The sequence below is a fragment of the Plectropomus leopardus genome, chromosome 7 (genome assembly GCF_008729295.1).
Source record: "Plectropomus leopardus isolate mb chromosome 7, YSFRI_Pleo_2.0, whole genome shotgun sequence".
Lineage (NCBI taxonomy): Eukaryota > Metazoa > Chordata > Actinopteri > Perciformes > Serranidae > Plectropomus > Plectropomus leopardus.
The window spans coordinates 22,326,337-22,343,609 of NC_056469.1; the positions used below are offsets into that span (position 1 = coordinate 22,326,337).

Genomic DNA, 17,273 nt, shown 5'->3' on the forward strand with positions numbered 1-17,273 from the left:
CAAAACAAGTCAGGAAATAGATACAAAGATAATGGGTAGAATTTAGCAACAATTGTAAAAAATGATGCTGCAACAAAATAAAATAAAAGATAGAGGTACAATTATATTTAACAATTATAATTTAAACAAAAAGGCAAAAAAAGAAACAATCAGGTAAACAAATAAAAACACAAAAAAAGCTGCTGTCCCTGCTTTAGGCTTTCCATGAATGCACATGGAAAGGGCAGGGAGATTTTCTCTCTCTGCATCAGGCTGTCCTTATATGTGCGTGGAGAGCAGAAAGGTTTGCTCTCTCGGCTTGGCTTTCCTCTTAGCATGTGGAAGGGCGGAGAGGTGCTCTTTCCACCTTAAGCGTTCAATGTAGGTGGGGGGGATGCTCTCTTTGCCTTAAGCTCTCCACGTGAGCGTGTGGAGGGGCAGAGAGGAATCAGCACTGACAATACTGCCAAATTTCAAGTTGCAAATAAAAATACAATTTTCGTTGACTAATGTGGTCCTGACTGAACAATATCTTTGTATCTAAATGACAATTCACAGTTTTTAGCGAGCAGCAACCTCTGGGGCTGAAAAATGAGGCAAACACTGAAGTGGTATAAAAATTGCAGTTCCTCTCAATCTTTATAAATCCCCATGTTAAAATGCCCAACTTTAAAGCAGTAATTAAGGTGTTTACAGCCTGGTACACAAAAGACTTTTTTTTTTTGGTCTCTAAAGCTAATTTCAACATTCATGACAACTGTACAGGAGTTGGTTTTGTTTTATAACTCAAACATATACATTTAATTAAGGCTTGAAGTTACACATAATCAAGGGCAGGCTGCTTTGAGTGACAGTCTTTGAGTCCTGATCCATCCGTCATTCCTCTACTGGACCAGCCTCTCACCCAAATATGGTCACCTCTGGCTCATATATGCAGTATGGTGATGGCCAAAATGCTGAACGTCACAACTATAGTCCACAAACCAATGGATGACAGAGAGACAACCAGCTGTGAATATCAGACAGATTTGCATACCAACATTTAAAGATTGATGGTTAATTGTTTAATCTTCGGATGAGCAAAGGCTTCAAGTATTTACTATTAATTTAAATCTTTTGTGAACAAAAACCACTGACAGGGTACAGTTAAAACTTAATGATAGCATCTAAGGAACTAAGCCCATTGGTGTTGCAGTATTTTAAACATTGGTTGTAGTACTTTAGATTTTGTTTACACTGGAGAGAATCCCAGAGATTCCTCATTCAGGGCAGTTCAGATAATACATAGCTGTGAGTGATTAAACTTTCTGGTAGTCTGGGACTTTGTGGCAGTTTCATAAAAAAAAAAACTTTGTATGAAAAAAAGAAGAAGAAAACTTGAACCTATTATTTGTATTGCACTCAGAATCTACACAATCTATATTCAGGAATATCTGTATGTATGAATTCACATGCCTACGTTAATATAATCACACTAATACGTGGATGTTCACTTGTGCTGAAACATCCTTGGGGAGATGTTCATTTGATTTATCTTTACCTTTCAGAAACACATGCCCTCCTTCACACTTTGCCAGCTAATAAACCCTTAAGATTCACGCCTACACGGACACATGTAACCCCCACAACACGCTCACAGACACACACACACACACACACACACTTCCAGCCCACTCGCCCGCACAACCTCAAGGGAGACATAAGAAATAAATTCGACACTTCCGCTTACCCAAGAAGCGCCTTAAGGACAAAGAGAAATTTAATCTTGGATAAGCCTCCCGATAGAATCTCTGCATTAGCCCTCTGCTGCTGGTTCACAGCTATCCCATCAACCCTTACCTCCCACACCTTGGCCCGCTTCCCTCGCATCTCTCCTCCTCTACACTGCTTGGGTTTTTTTTCGTCCATATTTCCTCTCCTCCCTTGCATCTCTTGGTTTGTCTCACCACATCTTTTCACTTTCCACTCCTCTCCTTTGTCCTTGATCTACACTCTTTTCTTCACCTCACTACTTGCCTCCATCCGTTTGACTCTCCCTTGTCTCCCAGCGCATGCCTCCACCGCCTCTTCCCATTCTTTCCACCAGCCTCCATCTCTTCATCTATTCCCAATATTGGTACATACTGTACATATCTATATTTCTGTTCCTCTCCCATGTCGAAGCGTTTTAATACCATTGGTATTAAATGCTGGCACGACCTCCTCGGCATACTTAAGCAGGCAGGGATCCTTGTAAGGCTGTTTGAGTGCTTAATATTTTCAGCACGCCGCTGACTTAAGCCCCTTAAGTGCTTTGGCAACACTTATTCCACGGTGGCACCAATGAAGCCCATTAAAAATTTGATTTGGATGAGAGAGAGAGAGAGGGAGAGAGAGAGAGAGAGAGAGAGAGAAAGAGAAAAAAAAAAGAGGAAGGGGATAGGGGACACAATTTGCCATTACCTCCCTTCCTTCCGCACACACTGCGACAAAAACAAATATACCCATCAGGGGGTTGCCCACACAGGGACTCTGACACACAAACACACTCGCCAGTGGTGCAATGTTTGCAATGTCTTCTTCTTTTTGTCTGTAATTATGTCCTTTGTTACTCTATAAAGCACTCTGTGATGACCCTATTTTGTTGAAAGCGCTTGATAAATAAATTTGACTTTATTTGACTTGATAATAGGGAACAGCATGTTTCAAATTGAATGCATAAAGATGTTTGTAAATACAGCGTGTGGCAGATTAGAACTGATAGTTTACGATCAGTTGATTAAGAAACAAGAAGAGGTGCTGTTGTAATAGCAAGACTGTGTTTCCTTTCACATTTTACAGGACAATGAAAGTCACACACACAGAGTCTAGTGTAGTTAGCCTCCACCATTGGCTTTGTATTGCCAGTTTTATTGCCAATAGCAGTGATGTTAGTACATGTGGCAATGAGCATGAACAAAGGAATTGCATTATGCACGATGTGTTGATGCAAAACATACTGACAGGTGGGACTAGCTGTTAGTGATGATTTCTGTTTCATCAGTATAAAAATATGGAGCTGCTACTTTTTATTGAGCCTGGCTCGCATCAGCATAACTCTTGACACAGTCATAGTCACGTTCATTTCTGCCTCATCCACATACGCTTTGAATTTCAAATGCCGCACACAAACACGTATACAGTTCTTGTCAGCAGACAGCCGAGCGCATCCCTGCAGCCATAAAAACGGCCATTTAACATAAAGAGGCACTATGATGCCTCTGTGTGTGCCTGCAAGGATAAATTAATGGGTAGTAGATAGTGAAAGGGCCAAACAGACAGCCAAATGTACACTCTGCTTCAGTCAACACTGGACAGACGAGCACATTCAGACACACACGCCGCCACTGTTTGTTGACCTGAAAGAGAACCATTGTTGCCGCGTCCATCCACACACGCTCATCTCTAACCTTCGCAAAATAGGATGCAAAATATGCAGACACGGATCCCACACTGACACACACACATTCTAAGTAAGGGGAGGGTAGCCAGGGTTATATAAACAAGTGGAACACAGAGAACGGATAGACAGATGGACGTGATCAACCGCGATACCACATTGGGATTATAGCAATTTTCATAGATCAACAGGAGAGAAGTGGAGCGAAAAAGAAGACAAACTTCCAGGAACTAACAAAGTGCTACGGATTGACTGGAGGACTGAAGCGAGAGGAGAGAGAAAGAAGGCAGAACGGATAAACTAAACACAATTTGAGGAGATCAATCGGAACAAGTGAATAGCAATTTTTTTTGGCAGTCTGTCCACCGCGAGGGCCCAGACCTGTCAGACCCGAGTTTCTGGTGAACACCAACACAGAATAATTTTCTCAGCATCAGCCAGTTGACCAGAGAAGTCTGCGCCGTAGGGAAGATTGGCGATGATCCGCTTTCGGCTTTGCCAGAAGTGTCAGGGCCATCGGCATTAGAGCTCATTGTGTTTGCAGTGGCACCGAGAGTGAGTGAGAGCAGGGCAGTGTGTAGTAATCTAAGAATGACACCCGCACTTTATTCCATCAGATAGTGCTCAGCGAGGTGTGCAGTGCAGCTCATCACGCTTTGTCTCGCCGCTGCAAACACATATTAAACTAACACATACAAACACATGAGAACGACACACTCCCAAAGAGCGATGATGCATTAGATCCTGAGAATCAGTGGGACTCTCTCCGGACCTTAAACACAGCATCAGATCAGTGAGTGTGTGTCTGGAGTGCACCCAGTGGAGCATGTTGGAAAGGACAAGTTAGGCAGGTCGATGCTGCACGATTACACCGTCTGATAGCCTGTGATTATTCTGAGGGGTTTCAGATTACCATGTGAAATCACTGTCCGTTTACGCTACGGTGTATACATGATAGCGTATCAAAAGAGCTCTAGCGTTCAAGCGAGTAATGGTAGATACCTTGTGCGAGTAATGTGCAAGTCTCAGGGGTAAAATAGCAGACTCAAAAGTGTAATATCTGAGACTAAAGCGTCTGGCTGCAGTTTGCTCAGCCTCTTGCAGGTTGGTTATTCTGCACGGGGCAAGCACTTCCACTCTCTGTCTTTATAGAGCAGCACTCCAGCTCAATGGATTTTATTTAACCTTAGCTATCTACAGATGAGTTGTAGTAAGATCGTGTCTCCATTTCTCCCGAGGCCTGGCGGGTTTGGTTACAGCTCAAAGGAACATTGACTTCTGCCTGCCGATTTGTCGAGTGAGAAAGTGCAGAAAACCCTGTTTGACTCATTAAAATACAATGTGTTGGAGAATGAACATTGTTGCCCTAGATTTCTCTGTCCTCGAGGGCACAATAATGTAGGTAGCTCTATCGCAAAAGTTAGCATTCTGTCAACATCAGAGGAGATAAACTTGACTTGCTTTGGAAGACAGTTTCTCAGCCTCTATCCAACTGAAATATAATATTATTGATGTTTTCCGTTCCTCAGAGCCGTGTGGTTTGACCTACACAACACAAGCAGTGTGCTGTGGTTAATTGTGTGGCTGATTGTTGGGGTGCCCGGTGCTCAGGACTAGCTCGGCTGCCAGTTTGACACTGCAGTGTACAGCTGGTGACGAGCTAATTAAGCTGTCCCTCATTTGGTTACTTGCATATTTCTGTTGCTGAAACCCATTGCTGGTAAAGAACTCAGTATTGCAGGTCTGCATCGGTCACTTTTGGTATTGGTATTTTCTGGTTTATTGATCTGAGAGTCTTGAGCTTTGGTCTCAGGAGGCTTGGAGCAGTGTGGTAGAAAATAGCTAGCCTCGCAGTGTTTGTTTTGTTGTCGTTTTGCTTAGATGGGACTGAGCTCACATACTGCCTTGTAGCAGCAAAGCCTCCACACTGTATGGATTTAAGACAATGAATGTCAAGTTCTTCCTAAGCAGCCCAAGGTGCTAAAGTCAACAGTGGAGCTTTTTGTCACTCTAAGCTCATCTCTGTGTGCATTGTGATATAGTATCTAAATCGCTAGCTCTGTTAGCACACTGAGCTCTGGCCAAACGTCTGTGGATTTCGTGCAAGCTCCGGCTACAATTCACTCCTATGTGATTGAGCAGCTAAAGCACTTTGTGTGCGTGTGTTGTGATGTGGCGCATCACATAAGAGTCTTTTCTCCAAGTGTTGTCCTCAAACAACAACTTGTGTCTGATTGCACTGAAGTAAAGCTGGGCCGTTAGCGTGTGCACGTGTCTGCAGCATTGCAGTCAAGAACAAATCAGAGTGTGTGTGCGCGTGTGTTTATGTGTGGACTAGTGTGTCTCTAGCAGTGCAGGCAGGGTCACAGAGGCGCCATTGATCAAACGTGCACATCCACACATCCACACACACACACACACACAGCTTCTCAATACACAATGAGGCCTGTCCGGTGCTATGTCCTCTGCCGTCTCCTCCCTGCCCACTTCTCCCTGGCCCTACGCAGCCTCGTCCTGGTCCTGCTCTGCATCACTCGTAAGTCATGCATGCATGGGCATCCACATGTGTATACACACACACAAACACACAAACACACATGCAGATTAAATGAGACGTGCAACATCGATTCTAGAGGAAAACTCAGGTGTCATTAAACAGCAAATAAGTCAGAGAAACAAGCGTATAATGTTCACATGTACACACTGATTTCATATTACGGTCAGGATGTGGCAATTTAGTGTGAGCAGAGAGCACAAGCTCCTTGTTCTTTTAATTGAATCTCCCTGCAGATATATTTTTAAAAATGTTGATGTCTGTGTTATATGGAAAGAGTATTGTGTGTGTGACACTAATTGGTGCAAACTGATACAGAATGGGATCCCGTGCATCGCCTAGCACATGACCAAGGGAGGAATAGCTCATGATGGAAGGAGAGCTTCAGATAAATTGTTCAAAATGCCAGTAATTAAGTTAGAATTGGTAATTAAGATTCAGAACACTGAGAATAGGAAGACGGGAGCATATGCCCAGGAGGTGACAGTATTGGGGAATGAGAGAGTGGACGGATGGACCCAGAGACTTAAAGCGAAACAGTCGCGAATGAAAACAGAGAAAGACAGAAAGATATGAGAGTGGCTGAAGCCTTTCTCTTCAGCGCTCCTCTGAAGAACATAATAAAAGAAAGTTGGACCCCAGAGTGGGAGAGATATAGCAAGCCAAATGGAGAGGTTGACGAATAGAGGGAGAATTTGGGGAGGAGAAAAGTGCAGTGCAAGAGACCAATATTGAAAGAGAGACAGACTGACACAAGGAAAGAAGGATGACCAGATAGACACTTGAATTTGAGGCAGCAGTGGAGGCAGAAAGAGAGAAATAGGGAGACAGAGATGGAGTACAATGCGGTCAGTGTGTGCGCAAGAAAGACAGAGATGGAGGGGAGGGGTACAGCGATAAAGCAAGAGACTATGGGCTTTAAAAAGAGCTGGACAAGATATGAAACCAAGAGTCATAAGACTGAACACGAGAAAGAGATGAGAAAGAGCACAAGTGGAGTGGGATCAGTGGCAGAGTTGCTAGGTGCTATTAATACCCCCCGTCATTATTATTATTGTGCATCTAATACAGGAGATGTTCTTTCCCCGCTGCTCATTGGTAAACAAGTGTTGTGCCGCTGTGCACAGTACCTTCTCCTCTGCGCCAGCCAAAATCTCAATTCAGTTTTTTTTTCTTGCATATTACATCAACAGAAGGACATTGTGTTTTGTGGGATGTTGAGGGGGATGCTGGGTGGGGGTGACAATAGGGGAGCGAGGGCTACAGAGAAAGAATGAGTTTGTGTCTTGGCAGTCGGCATGATTATGTAATTCATGCCAGTAGGGCAGTTTTGTGTTGCACACACATATACTCTTGCACACGGTCAAGCACACACTTTTAAATGCACGCTCATGCTTTCCACCCTCCCACATACACACCAAAGGGAAGCAGCCATGTGGTGGATTTTTGAAGGGGGTGTAAAGACCAGTTCTTTTGGCTGTGGTGAATCTCCAGTGTCGTCGCGTAATAGCCCTGTAAATTTCCTTTAAGCCGCTGTTGGGGTGTGTGTGGCGGCCATTGTCACAGGGTTGTTGGGGCTGTGACAGACCCGAGCCATAAAACGCCGCACAGTAGATAGAGCTAACCAGCTTTGACTGTCAGAAAAGGAAAGAGGGGAGGCATGAAAGAGAGGGAGAAAGGAAGGGATGATAGTGGTTTGTGAAGGGTAAGAGGAGGTGAATAAGAAAGCAGAATAAGCAATGGGATGGGTGGACAAGAGGGAAAGGAGAGCGCTCAGGGAGATGCAATGCAGCGGCAGAGGGAAGAAGAGGGGATGGGGGAAGAGAGGGACGAGGTGATTGAAATACGCCAAAGGGCCGGAGAGACATAAAGATGCGAAGGTCAAAGTGAGAGATACGTGAGCAGGAAGGGAGGGGAGGAGGTAGAAAGGAAAAGGTGATGAGAGAGGAGGAAGACAACAGATTTCAATGCCGAGGATGATGTGACTGGGGAGCAGAGTCAGAGAAAACAGGAAATATATAAATAAAACAAAGTAAATGTTTCTAATGAGAGGTCAAAAGTGAATGGAGACAATGTTATGCTGATTTTGCTGATTAGCAGTGTGGTGCCCACAGTGCACCACAGGGTGAAGGAGGGATGGTCTGAAGTTCCTACCAAAAAGAGGGAGAGAGATTTAGAAAGAGAGGGATAGAAAGCGGAGAGAGGGCTGAGCTATAACTGGCAATTAAAAGAAGAATAAGAAGAGAAGAAGTTGAAAGAGAGAGGAAAAAGCTGAGATATTCAGTCTCTCGCTCCAATAATTTGTTTTGTCCCCTTGTCCCATTCACTCCTCTCACTTTTTTCCCCCCTGTCTTCCCCTTGCTCCCTCTCTTCCGCTCTCCCGGCACACTATAAAAACAGCGCGATTATGCCGCAGACTTGAGCTGCAGAACAAATCACATTTAGCGAAGGAGAGTGTGGAGGGAGAACCAGCAGAGAGGCAGGAAAAAGATTCCCACTGAGTCAGAAAAGGAGAAAGAGCAAGAGAGAGAGATTGCAAGGGGAATGAAAGCCTATTGCAGCTTGAAAGGAAACTATTGCGGGGGGGGGGGGCAACATGAAGAGAGAAAAGGAAGGAGGGGACAGGAGCGAAGAGACGAGGTGAAGAGACAGTAATGGGAGAAAGAAAGAAAGAAAGTAAGAGTCGCAGCCATTCTCCTGAGGCCGAGGAGAAGAGAGAGAGAGCATCTTCAGGACGGCGCTGATGAGGAAGATGCATGATGAGCGATGCAATAAAAGATAAGGGAGAAAAGAGGGAGATGGAAGACAGGAAGAAAGGAAAAGGGGCTGATGAAGGCAGGAGGAATCAAGGATTAGATCAGGCAGAGGTGGGGGGGGTGGAGGATGGAGAGACTGGGTTTAAATAAAAAGAAAACGGAAGATGGTGCGAATGAGATTAGATGCAGGCATTAGAGGAGAGAATTAAGAGTTGTGGACTAAGTGGAAGCACGGGTTGGGGCGTTTTACTCGAAAAAATGAGAAGAAAGCCTAAGAGGAGGAAAAGGAGGACAGGAGAAAGCGACAGAACAAGGTAATGAGAGAAGACGAGAGCGAGATTTGTAAAGGATTATGTATTATTTATAGAGGGAGCATTTTTTCTTTGTGCTGGATTTGATTGGCAGAGTTCTGGCTCTCTCACAGAGATGGAGTGATAATTTTAGACTGGGAAGAGGAAGAGGGGGAGAGTGGGGAGAGTTGCGGGCCTGCAGAGGGAGTTATGGCGGAAAAGAACCTCAAAGTCAGCTATTTTATAAAGTCAGTACACCGCAAAACTCTGTGATTAACCTGGAGCAAGTGTGCATGCACACATACACACCCACACACACATAAACATTGCAAACTTCATTTGCATACATACTGTGGAAAGCGGCTCGCCTTGCAGGCTCGAGGGATAACGGGGAAAATATGTACATCCAGATGGGAAGAGATGGAGAAGATGCCAACGGACGACCCCGTATGAGTGGAAACTATGAGCTGCTGTTATTGTTTTAATTAAAGCAGTAATAGCACGCGGGGTTGCGCATTGTACTCTCCTGCATCGATTCCCTTGTAAATCCGTGGCCAGCATGCAAAGAAAACACAAGCTCTTGGCCCCCTTCCAATTGAGAGATAATGAGAGATAATGAATAGGGAGACAGTGACTGCACTACTTCAAGGATACATGGGGGCTTGTTTGGGGCAAATGGAGACAGCTCATCTCTTATGTGGCTTGTCTTTTTTTTGTTCTATCTTTTCCTCTCACTCACAGAGAAAGAGAGAGAAATAAGGGCAGAGTGAAACTGAGAGAGAGACGCAGCAAGGCGGTAATTCAGCCCGCTAACCCTGCACCAGTGAGGCAGTTTCTAGAATTTACCGTGACCAAGGGTGAGCCAGCAGTCCACCTGGCTGCCTCCCAAATCCCCCTCTTTTAACTCTCCACACCTCCGTTCATCCCCTCCCCTCTTGTCCCTCTATCCCCTGCCTCCCTCGGCTTATAACTCAACCCTATTGCGGGACCATTAGGAAGGGCCCCTGAACAGCCTTGTCTTATGAATTTGCACGCCTATTATTTATTTATTTGTTTATGTATTTTGAAATGATGGCCCTTCCTCGGATCTCTATTGCCGCTGTAAATAAAGGCTCCTTTTTTTCCCGGTGACAGCGGGGGTAGAGGCATTTCCAATGATGAGAAGCACCAATTCACTGCTATGAAATACTGCCCCCGCTTGGTTGGAGAGAGAAGTGATTGTTGTTATTCCCCCTCCTGTTTTATTTGTGCGTTGATCATGGCAGTCAGTGCACTAGCATGGTATCGATTGCTCTCAGCATTCTCTCTTAATATGATTCGACGCTTGTGGAGTATTTTATTACGGGCACAGATTTTAATGGGGGCCAGATTAATACCTCTGTCACAGAGGTTGATTCCCTCCCCCTCCTTCTCATTCCCCCTCCCTACTATACTTATGCTGCTGATCAGAAGCACCAGCTCATGGCCTTGATGTGAATGGCAGCCTATAAAACCTACAGTCAAACTAAAGTGCTGTACCCAGCTGCGTTATGAGCAGGAGTGAAAGAATATGCGTCATCTCTTGTATATTTTTATCCAGCCCCCGCCAGCTGCATTATTATACTCAAACCATCGCTTCCCCAATCCCTGCTATCATTTCCTGGTTAGAGCCCTCACTCCCCCACCGTTTCTCCATCCCTCTGTTCTCTTCGCCCAGACTGATCATCCACCAGCAGCCAGCAGGTGTTTCTGGGTGGCATCTCTCAGCAGGCGACGGATGCCAGCCATCCCGCTCACAACAGCGGTTAACAAATTTTTTTTTCCTTTACTTTTCGTCAATGCCACTGCAGCTCATTTCCTTTGAAGGGGTGACAGCTGTCACAAGGAGTGGCTGTGCAAATGGACAGCTAATTAGTTTTTCTGGCCTCCCCCCAGAAACAAACTTTTGACCACTTTCTTTGTCTGGAGTCCCACTTGAGGCCCTCTTTCTCTGCTGGTTCTGATAGGTCACTAATCACACACAGACGCTGTTCCAACTTTGTCAGAATGCACGGCAGCACTTTTACAATTAACACTGTTTAAAACAATGGCGGTCTAGCCTGGTTGCCACGGTGATGAGTAATAACAGCCATTAGAAAAATAATTGGGATGGCGGTGGCAGGCCCTGATGGCCGCCGATATGAATCACAATATTGATGCAGAGAATGGGAGCAATAATGACTACAATTAGTGGTAATTGTCAAGATTTTTTTCTCTGTTCCATAGAGTATTAGAGTCCCCTTTGTCTTTATCCCCTTTTGGTTTCTTTCTGTCTTCAGTTCAATATCCACTGTGTCTCTCCGTTTCCTCTGATGTGATGAATATGTAGGCTTTGAGTATTTCATTAAAAGAGATTAAAATCGAGGGGAGAATTAAATTTGGATGAAGTTGGCGGGATCAGATGATGTCAAAGCAGCTTAATTGCAATATGCCAGCCAATGCATTTGCACACCCGATGCACATGCTCACCTTTTGTGCATGCACACAAGCACATGCGCTGAAACACAGGACACACTCGGTTGCAGATATAGACATTCATTTTGGCCCAAAGCAGTCAAGTCAGCAACTCCTGCTATGGCAGCCACCATCTGTTTGTCTCACAACATTTCCTGCCTTCTGAAGGTGTTTTACTGAGCTCAGAGACACTGCTAGACCCAGCAGTGAAATATATATAGTTGCGTCGTCTTTATCGGCACTTCTTATTGCCTGCTTCATCATCATGCTTCGATATTGATGTCGCTCCTTCTCTAAATCCTCCCCACGGCCAACACTTTGCCAGGGAGAGAGGGAATGCAAATGGGGATGCAAATTGGTAAATACTAGTTTGGGGAGCCCAGCAAGCTGGTACTCTCTTCAAGGCAATCAAATTCCACTGCTGGCTGGAGCCTTATGGCTAATTGCGCATAAATCATTTGAATTCAAATGGCATAGCCCGCTGTCCATTGTGCTCAGCAGGAGGCGTAACTCAGCTGAGACGTGTCAACAGCCTGACCCACAAACACGCAGGGCGCTCCAATCAGAGCATAATCAACCTCCTCATTACTGACTCTTGGGCTGTCAGCAACATCAAAGAGGCTCCCTGCTGTTTCTCAGCACCCTTGTCTAAAAATATTGGTTTTGGGGCCTAGACAAGTTTGTTTGAAAGATAATGTACAAAAGTTTCTGTAAGTGTCTGCACACATGCATGCATGCATGCATAGTTCTGTGTGTACGCATCTGTGAGCGCACGCTTGCTGGAGCATGTGCACACACCAAGGCATCATGACAATACATTCATTTGATCTCGAACAAATAAGCGCCCCACAAATTAAGTTACAAACTTCATGTAATGTTACATACGTTTAAGAGAAGAAACATGGTGACAACATACATTCAAATATCTCATAGTTCATTTAGTTTTACACAGGGACAGAAACACCTGCCTTTTGGGGAAAAGTCCAATGATCTTTGACCAAACCACCATCCTAACCTGCCTCCACAAGAGGACTTTGGGTCAGATAATAAAACTACACAGATAAAGAAATCATAACATTTTAATCTATAAAACTATGAATAATAAAGTAAAAAGACACATTAAAAGTATAGGAACGATCTGTTTTTTTTTTAATACTAATAAAAGTAAACTAATTATTCTCATAATTCTATTAAGATTTGATCTTAATATCAGCTTCAAAATGTGCCCTGTATGAAGAAACTTCAGTTGAGATTTTGGCCCATTTTTCCACACAGGCAGTCTTTAAATCTTGAAGTACTCAAATTCTTACTGAGTGTTTTTCAAATAAAAAGTGTTGTAAGAAATTGGTAAACATGCCCATCTCAGCTTTTTTGGAATGTCTTAAAAGCATCAAATTCAGAATAGTGTATATTTACAAATAATAATCAAACAAAAAGTTTATCAGTTTGAACATTAAATATCTTGCAAATATCTTACTTACTTTATTCAATTGAGTATTGGTTGAAGAGAATTTACAAGTCATTGCATTGTGTTTTTATCAACATTTTACTTTTCTGGAATTGGGGTTGTATGTCCCTCTCTGACTCAGCTCAGTGGTCACATGATTGCAGCCTTCCTAATTTTGCGGGTTACACATGTAGACTGTATAAATATGGACATAAATGGACACAGCTGCATCACCCATTGGTTGGTGGATTCTCATTTTGTAGCCTCGAGTTAAGTATTTTGGCCATTCACCATCATGGATGTTTGTTTTCTTTTTTCTTTATTTTTTTAACTTTGGACCCTAATAAAATGTAAATAGGTTAGTTATTTAAAAAATCGTTTAGTTTTCATGAAAGTTGAAATTAGCCATAGAGACCAAAACCGTTTTTTGTACCAGGCTATAAACATTTTTATTTCTGCTGAAACCTCAGGCATTTTAATAAAAAGGGTCTATGGGAATTGTCTTGCTTTTGGAGCCAGCCTCAAGTGGCCATTTGATGAACTGCAGCTTTTGGCACTTGGCGTTAGCTTTATTTTTCAGCTGTGGAGGTTGGCGCTTGGTTGATTATGAATTGCTGGCTCATTATTATGGATTGTATAGAAATTGTGCATTATTTTCCATAAGTATACATATGTATGGTGCATAAGAACCTGCACACACATGAATGTTCAGGTGTCTGTGTGTATGGGTGTATTCATTCCCAAAAATTGTGAGTGATATCCCCCCAACCCCCCCAGCACTTTCCAAATTCCTGGAATAAGAACCGTTACATCAGGATAATAGAGCATAATCAAATGGTTTAGCTCACACCTGGATGAGAAAATGCACTTTGGCCAGCTTTCACACTGAGGCAACCACAGATTCATACGATGACACTACAGTTTAAACTTTTATACACACAGGTGGTGGCAGGGCCACAGTCCAACCCGTGATCTGCTTGTGTGCCTTTTTGTGAATGTCATGGTGTGTTTATTCATGTGTGTGTGTGTGTGTGCGTGTGTGCTTGTGTGTGTCTAAATTCAAGACCGACAGCCACTTAGAGATTTAATAAGGCATTATGTATTCAAATGTGTGTGTTGATGCATTCTGTTCGACTAGCCAGCGGCAGTAGGCCTGTTTGCATGTGAGCGTTTGTGCACATTTAAAGATGAATAGCAGTAATTATAATCATCCCTATTATAATCACAAGAACACATTGTTCATAGGGACCCTGTTTTACTTGTTGAGTCCCTCAGTGTCTTTTCTGTCGTTTTCAGTCTCTTTATCTCCATCATTCTGTCACCTCCCCTCTTTTCCTCCCCCTTCTATTTTTCCCTTGTTGTGTCCATATGATGAATAACGACTAAATGAAGGATGCTCTAAGTACCTTATTTTGAAAGGTTCTATCTCAAGCGCACTGCAAATTGAACATCTTTTTTTTTTGCTGCATCTGTTCCCCCTATTTGTCCCATTTGCTTTTTTTCTTCCTCTCCATCGTCCACCCTCTGTGTCACTACATTAACGTCCATCTTTCTCTCCCACAGCCCGTTGTCAGGCAGTGCAGGCGGAGAATGTGACAGTCTTGGAGGGAGGTACAGCCCAGATCTCCTGCCGCCTGCAGAACTACGATGGATCAATCGTGGTTATCCAGAATCCCCGCCGGCAGACCCTCTTCTTCAACGGCACGCGAGGTGTGTTGCCACGCGCACATTTGTCTCTGCAGACAAACTTAATCCATCTGTGTGTGCATTTGCCCCCAGTTCCATTTGAAGCCAGCCTTTTAAACACATTAGCAGTGACTCACCAACACTTGCACTTTACATTTTTCTTATTGCAAATGTCCTCACTTTGCCTTTGAAGCGATTCCACATTAAAAAGTCAGATAACCCCAGAGTTAATTTGGATGATGGTTTTCCTCTCAGCCCTAACAGTGTGACTGCTTTAACTGTTTTAAAAGCATAGTTCAAAGCTCTCTGCATAATCCACTTTTAACCCCTGTGATGAGATCAGAACTTATTACAGATCCTCATTAGAGCATGGCCTTGGCAATCACATGTTTTTTTTAAAGGCAGCTTTATGGCAAATTATCATTGTAACCAATATTATAATGAAGGCAGATTTCATAGAGGGCCTTGGGGTAGGCAAACACTACTTGTTTTTTTCCTAACTAATTAAGGGCAAAAGCTGCCACCTTAGCCAGATTTTCTTCTAGTGCTGCTAGGGAACCTTTGAGCAAAAGAACAATGTTCAAGGATATTAAACATTGCCTTTGAAATACGTGTGGGCAGCTTAATTGGAGCAAAGTTTTGCATTATGATTTGGTGCAGCAATAGTTATTTATATTCTACTTAATCTATGTGATAAACTTAATACGTTGGCTTGGGCTTAAGGCTGTGTAAAACTGTTGGTTTGTAACTGTTTCGAGTTAAAGGCAAGGGGGTGAAATTGTAGGTATTCAAAAAGTTTTAGATTCAAGATTAAAGATACTGTTAGTAACTTTTAGTTGAAATAAAAAAAAACATTTGCTGTCACAATATCCTCACAGCAGTACTTGAGACAGATGATCAGTTTTTTTTTGCCTTCTCGAATTGCTATTAATAGTCTTACTGCACAAGAGTAAAAACACTCAGAGCCAAGGAGTCTCTAGCACAGCTGTCAGTCATGTCAATCGCCCAGAACTATGGTCAGACTGTCAAACTTGGCAGAGCTGATCAAAAATGAAATAAGATTCTGTTACTGCATATTTCTACCTCAGATGTTTTCAGAAACATATTTTGGTGCACTGTTTAGCTGTAAAATGAGAATTTTCGCTCTGGACGGTGCACGGTGGGTGGTGCTTGGTGTGTCATTTGTTTCTAACATAACAGCCATGTCACTTTCACTGTTAACAGCAACACAGCACACAAAAAAAGATGCTACTGAAAACACTATAGACAAGAAACAGGCAATACAGTACCAGAATCTTGATTCATATTTGATCAGCGCTGCCCAGTTTGACATTTTGAATGCAGTTTGCGAGCAGTGGTTGACATCATTGGCAGATGTGTGAGAGACTCCTTTCTTCTGATTAGCTGTTTTCCTTGGAGTTTTTTTCCACAGACTAACTGTCTCATATAACACTTTGTGGATGTAGTGACAGTTTCAGCAAATATGATAAAAAAAGTTATTTTCACAATAACCAATTTTAGCTTTAAGAAACCACATCAGCCCAACAACCTATTCAATACAAAAAAGTACTTACACATTGCACCAAACTGTAATACCAGTTACTGGCTTTGCAGAATTGCCTCTATATTTACAAACAAGTATGCAAAAAACAATGTATGTAGCTTGTTGACATCATGTTAACACCACTGACCAATGCAAGAGCTGCAGCATGTGACAAGTTGGGCCAAAACTCACCTAATAAATCTGCTTTAAGTAAACTACTAATTGACTGAAGAACAGCTCAAACCTTCACACAGATGCAGGATTTTGAGCTTAGATTGTATTGTATGCTACAGTTAGTTTTTTCCCAAATCACATCAAAACACAGCTTAAGTGGTTAAACAAAGACATGGGCTGAAACAGGTTGACAAAGGAGTCAATCTGACACCCCAAATCCTGGTAAAGGAGCCCTCGCTCACCTTTAAGCTGAGGAGGTCGACATTGCGCAAACACCTTAACGGTGTCTTTTCTATCTTCATCCTAAGATCTGATCCTCTCGGTTCACTGACTGGTCAGCCCTCTCTTTCTCTCTGACACACTGCTCCAAAAATAGTTTTGATTAGTTACAATCCCAGAAAGGATTGTTCTGCTGTTGCAATTGTGTGACAGGTGCTAATTTTCCCAGCATGATTTAGACTCTCAGAGAGTCTGTTTGCTGAGCTAACTTCACTCAAGCTGCTGAATGTTGCTGACTTCCAAAGTAGCTTATAAAATACGGTTACACATTATTATTTTAATCTCAATCTGCTACTGTTACTCAGGCCATATTTTTATTCAATCTAATTGGCTTTAATTGAGATGAACTGACAACAGCATCAGACGGCCAGAAATTTTGTTCCAAATATTACGATGTTTGTATTTGTCTCATGGCTTTGAGCTTGTGATAAATAAAGAACGCCTCAGATGCAAGGACCAAGCTAGTGCCAGTCTCACACAGCCTTAAAGAATGCATTCCACTGCTGGAAAGATCATCTTTTCATAAAACTTCGCTGTCTATGCAGTAGCGAGGCACAAATACTTGAAATTGGTGCTTTATGACCAGAGAAAACAAAAGAAAAAGGGCTATGGCATTTGCTATTGCACAAAAGATAGAAAACCTACAAATACCAGAATGCACTGTGCCTTACAGGA

General features: G+C 43.0%; 1 protein-coding gene across 4 annotated transcripts in view; it reads left to right on the plus strand.

Moving 5' to 3' along the window:
• Positions 1–17,273, plus strand: part of cadm4 (cell adhesion molecule 4) — a 191,956-nt gene that overhangs the window by 134,192 nt on the left and 40,491 nt on the right. Inside the window, exons 1-2 of one of the 4 annotated variants that reach the window (XM_042490206.1) lie at positions 5,657–5,933; positions 14,480–14,626. In XM_042490206.1, the coding sequence (XP_042346140.1) occupies positions 5,837–5,933; positions 14,480–14,626 (244 nt within the window). In that variant the 5' untranslated portion in view covers positions 5,657–5,836. Of the gene's footprint in view, positions 1–5,656; positions 5,934–14,479; positions 14,627–17,273 lie in introns of those variants that run through there. The other 3 variants (XM_042490211.1, XM_042490208.1, XM_042490207.1) reach the window with 3 other exon arrangements.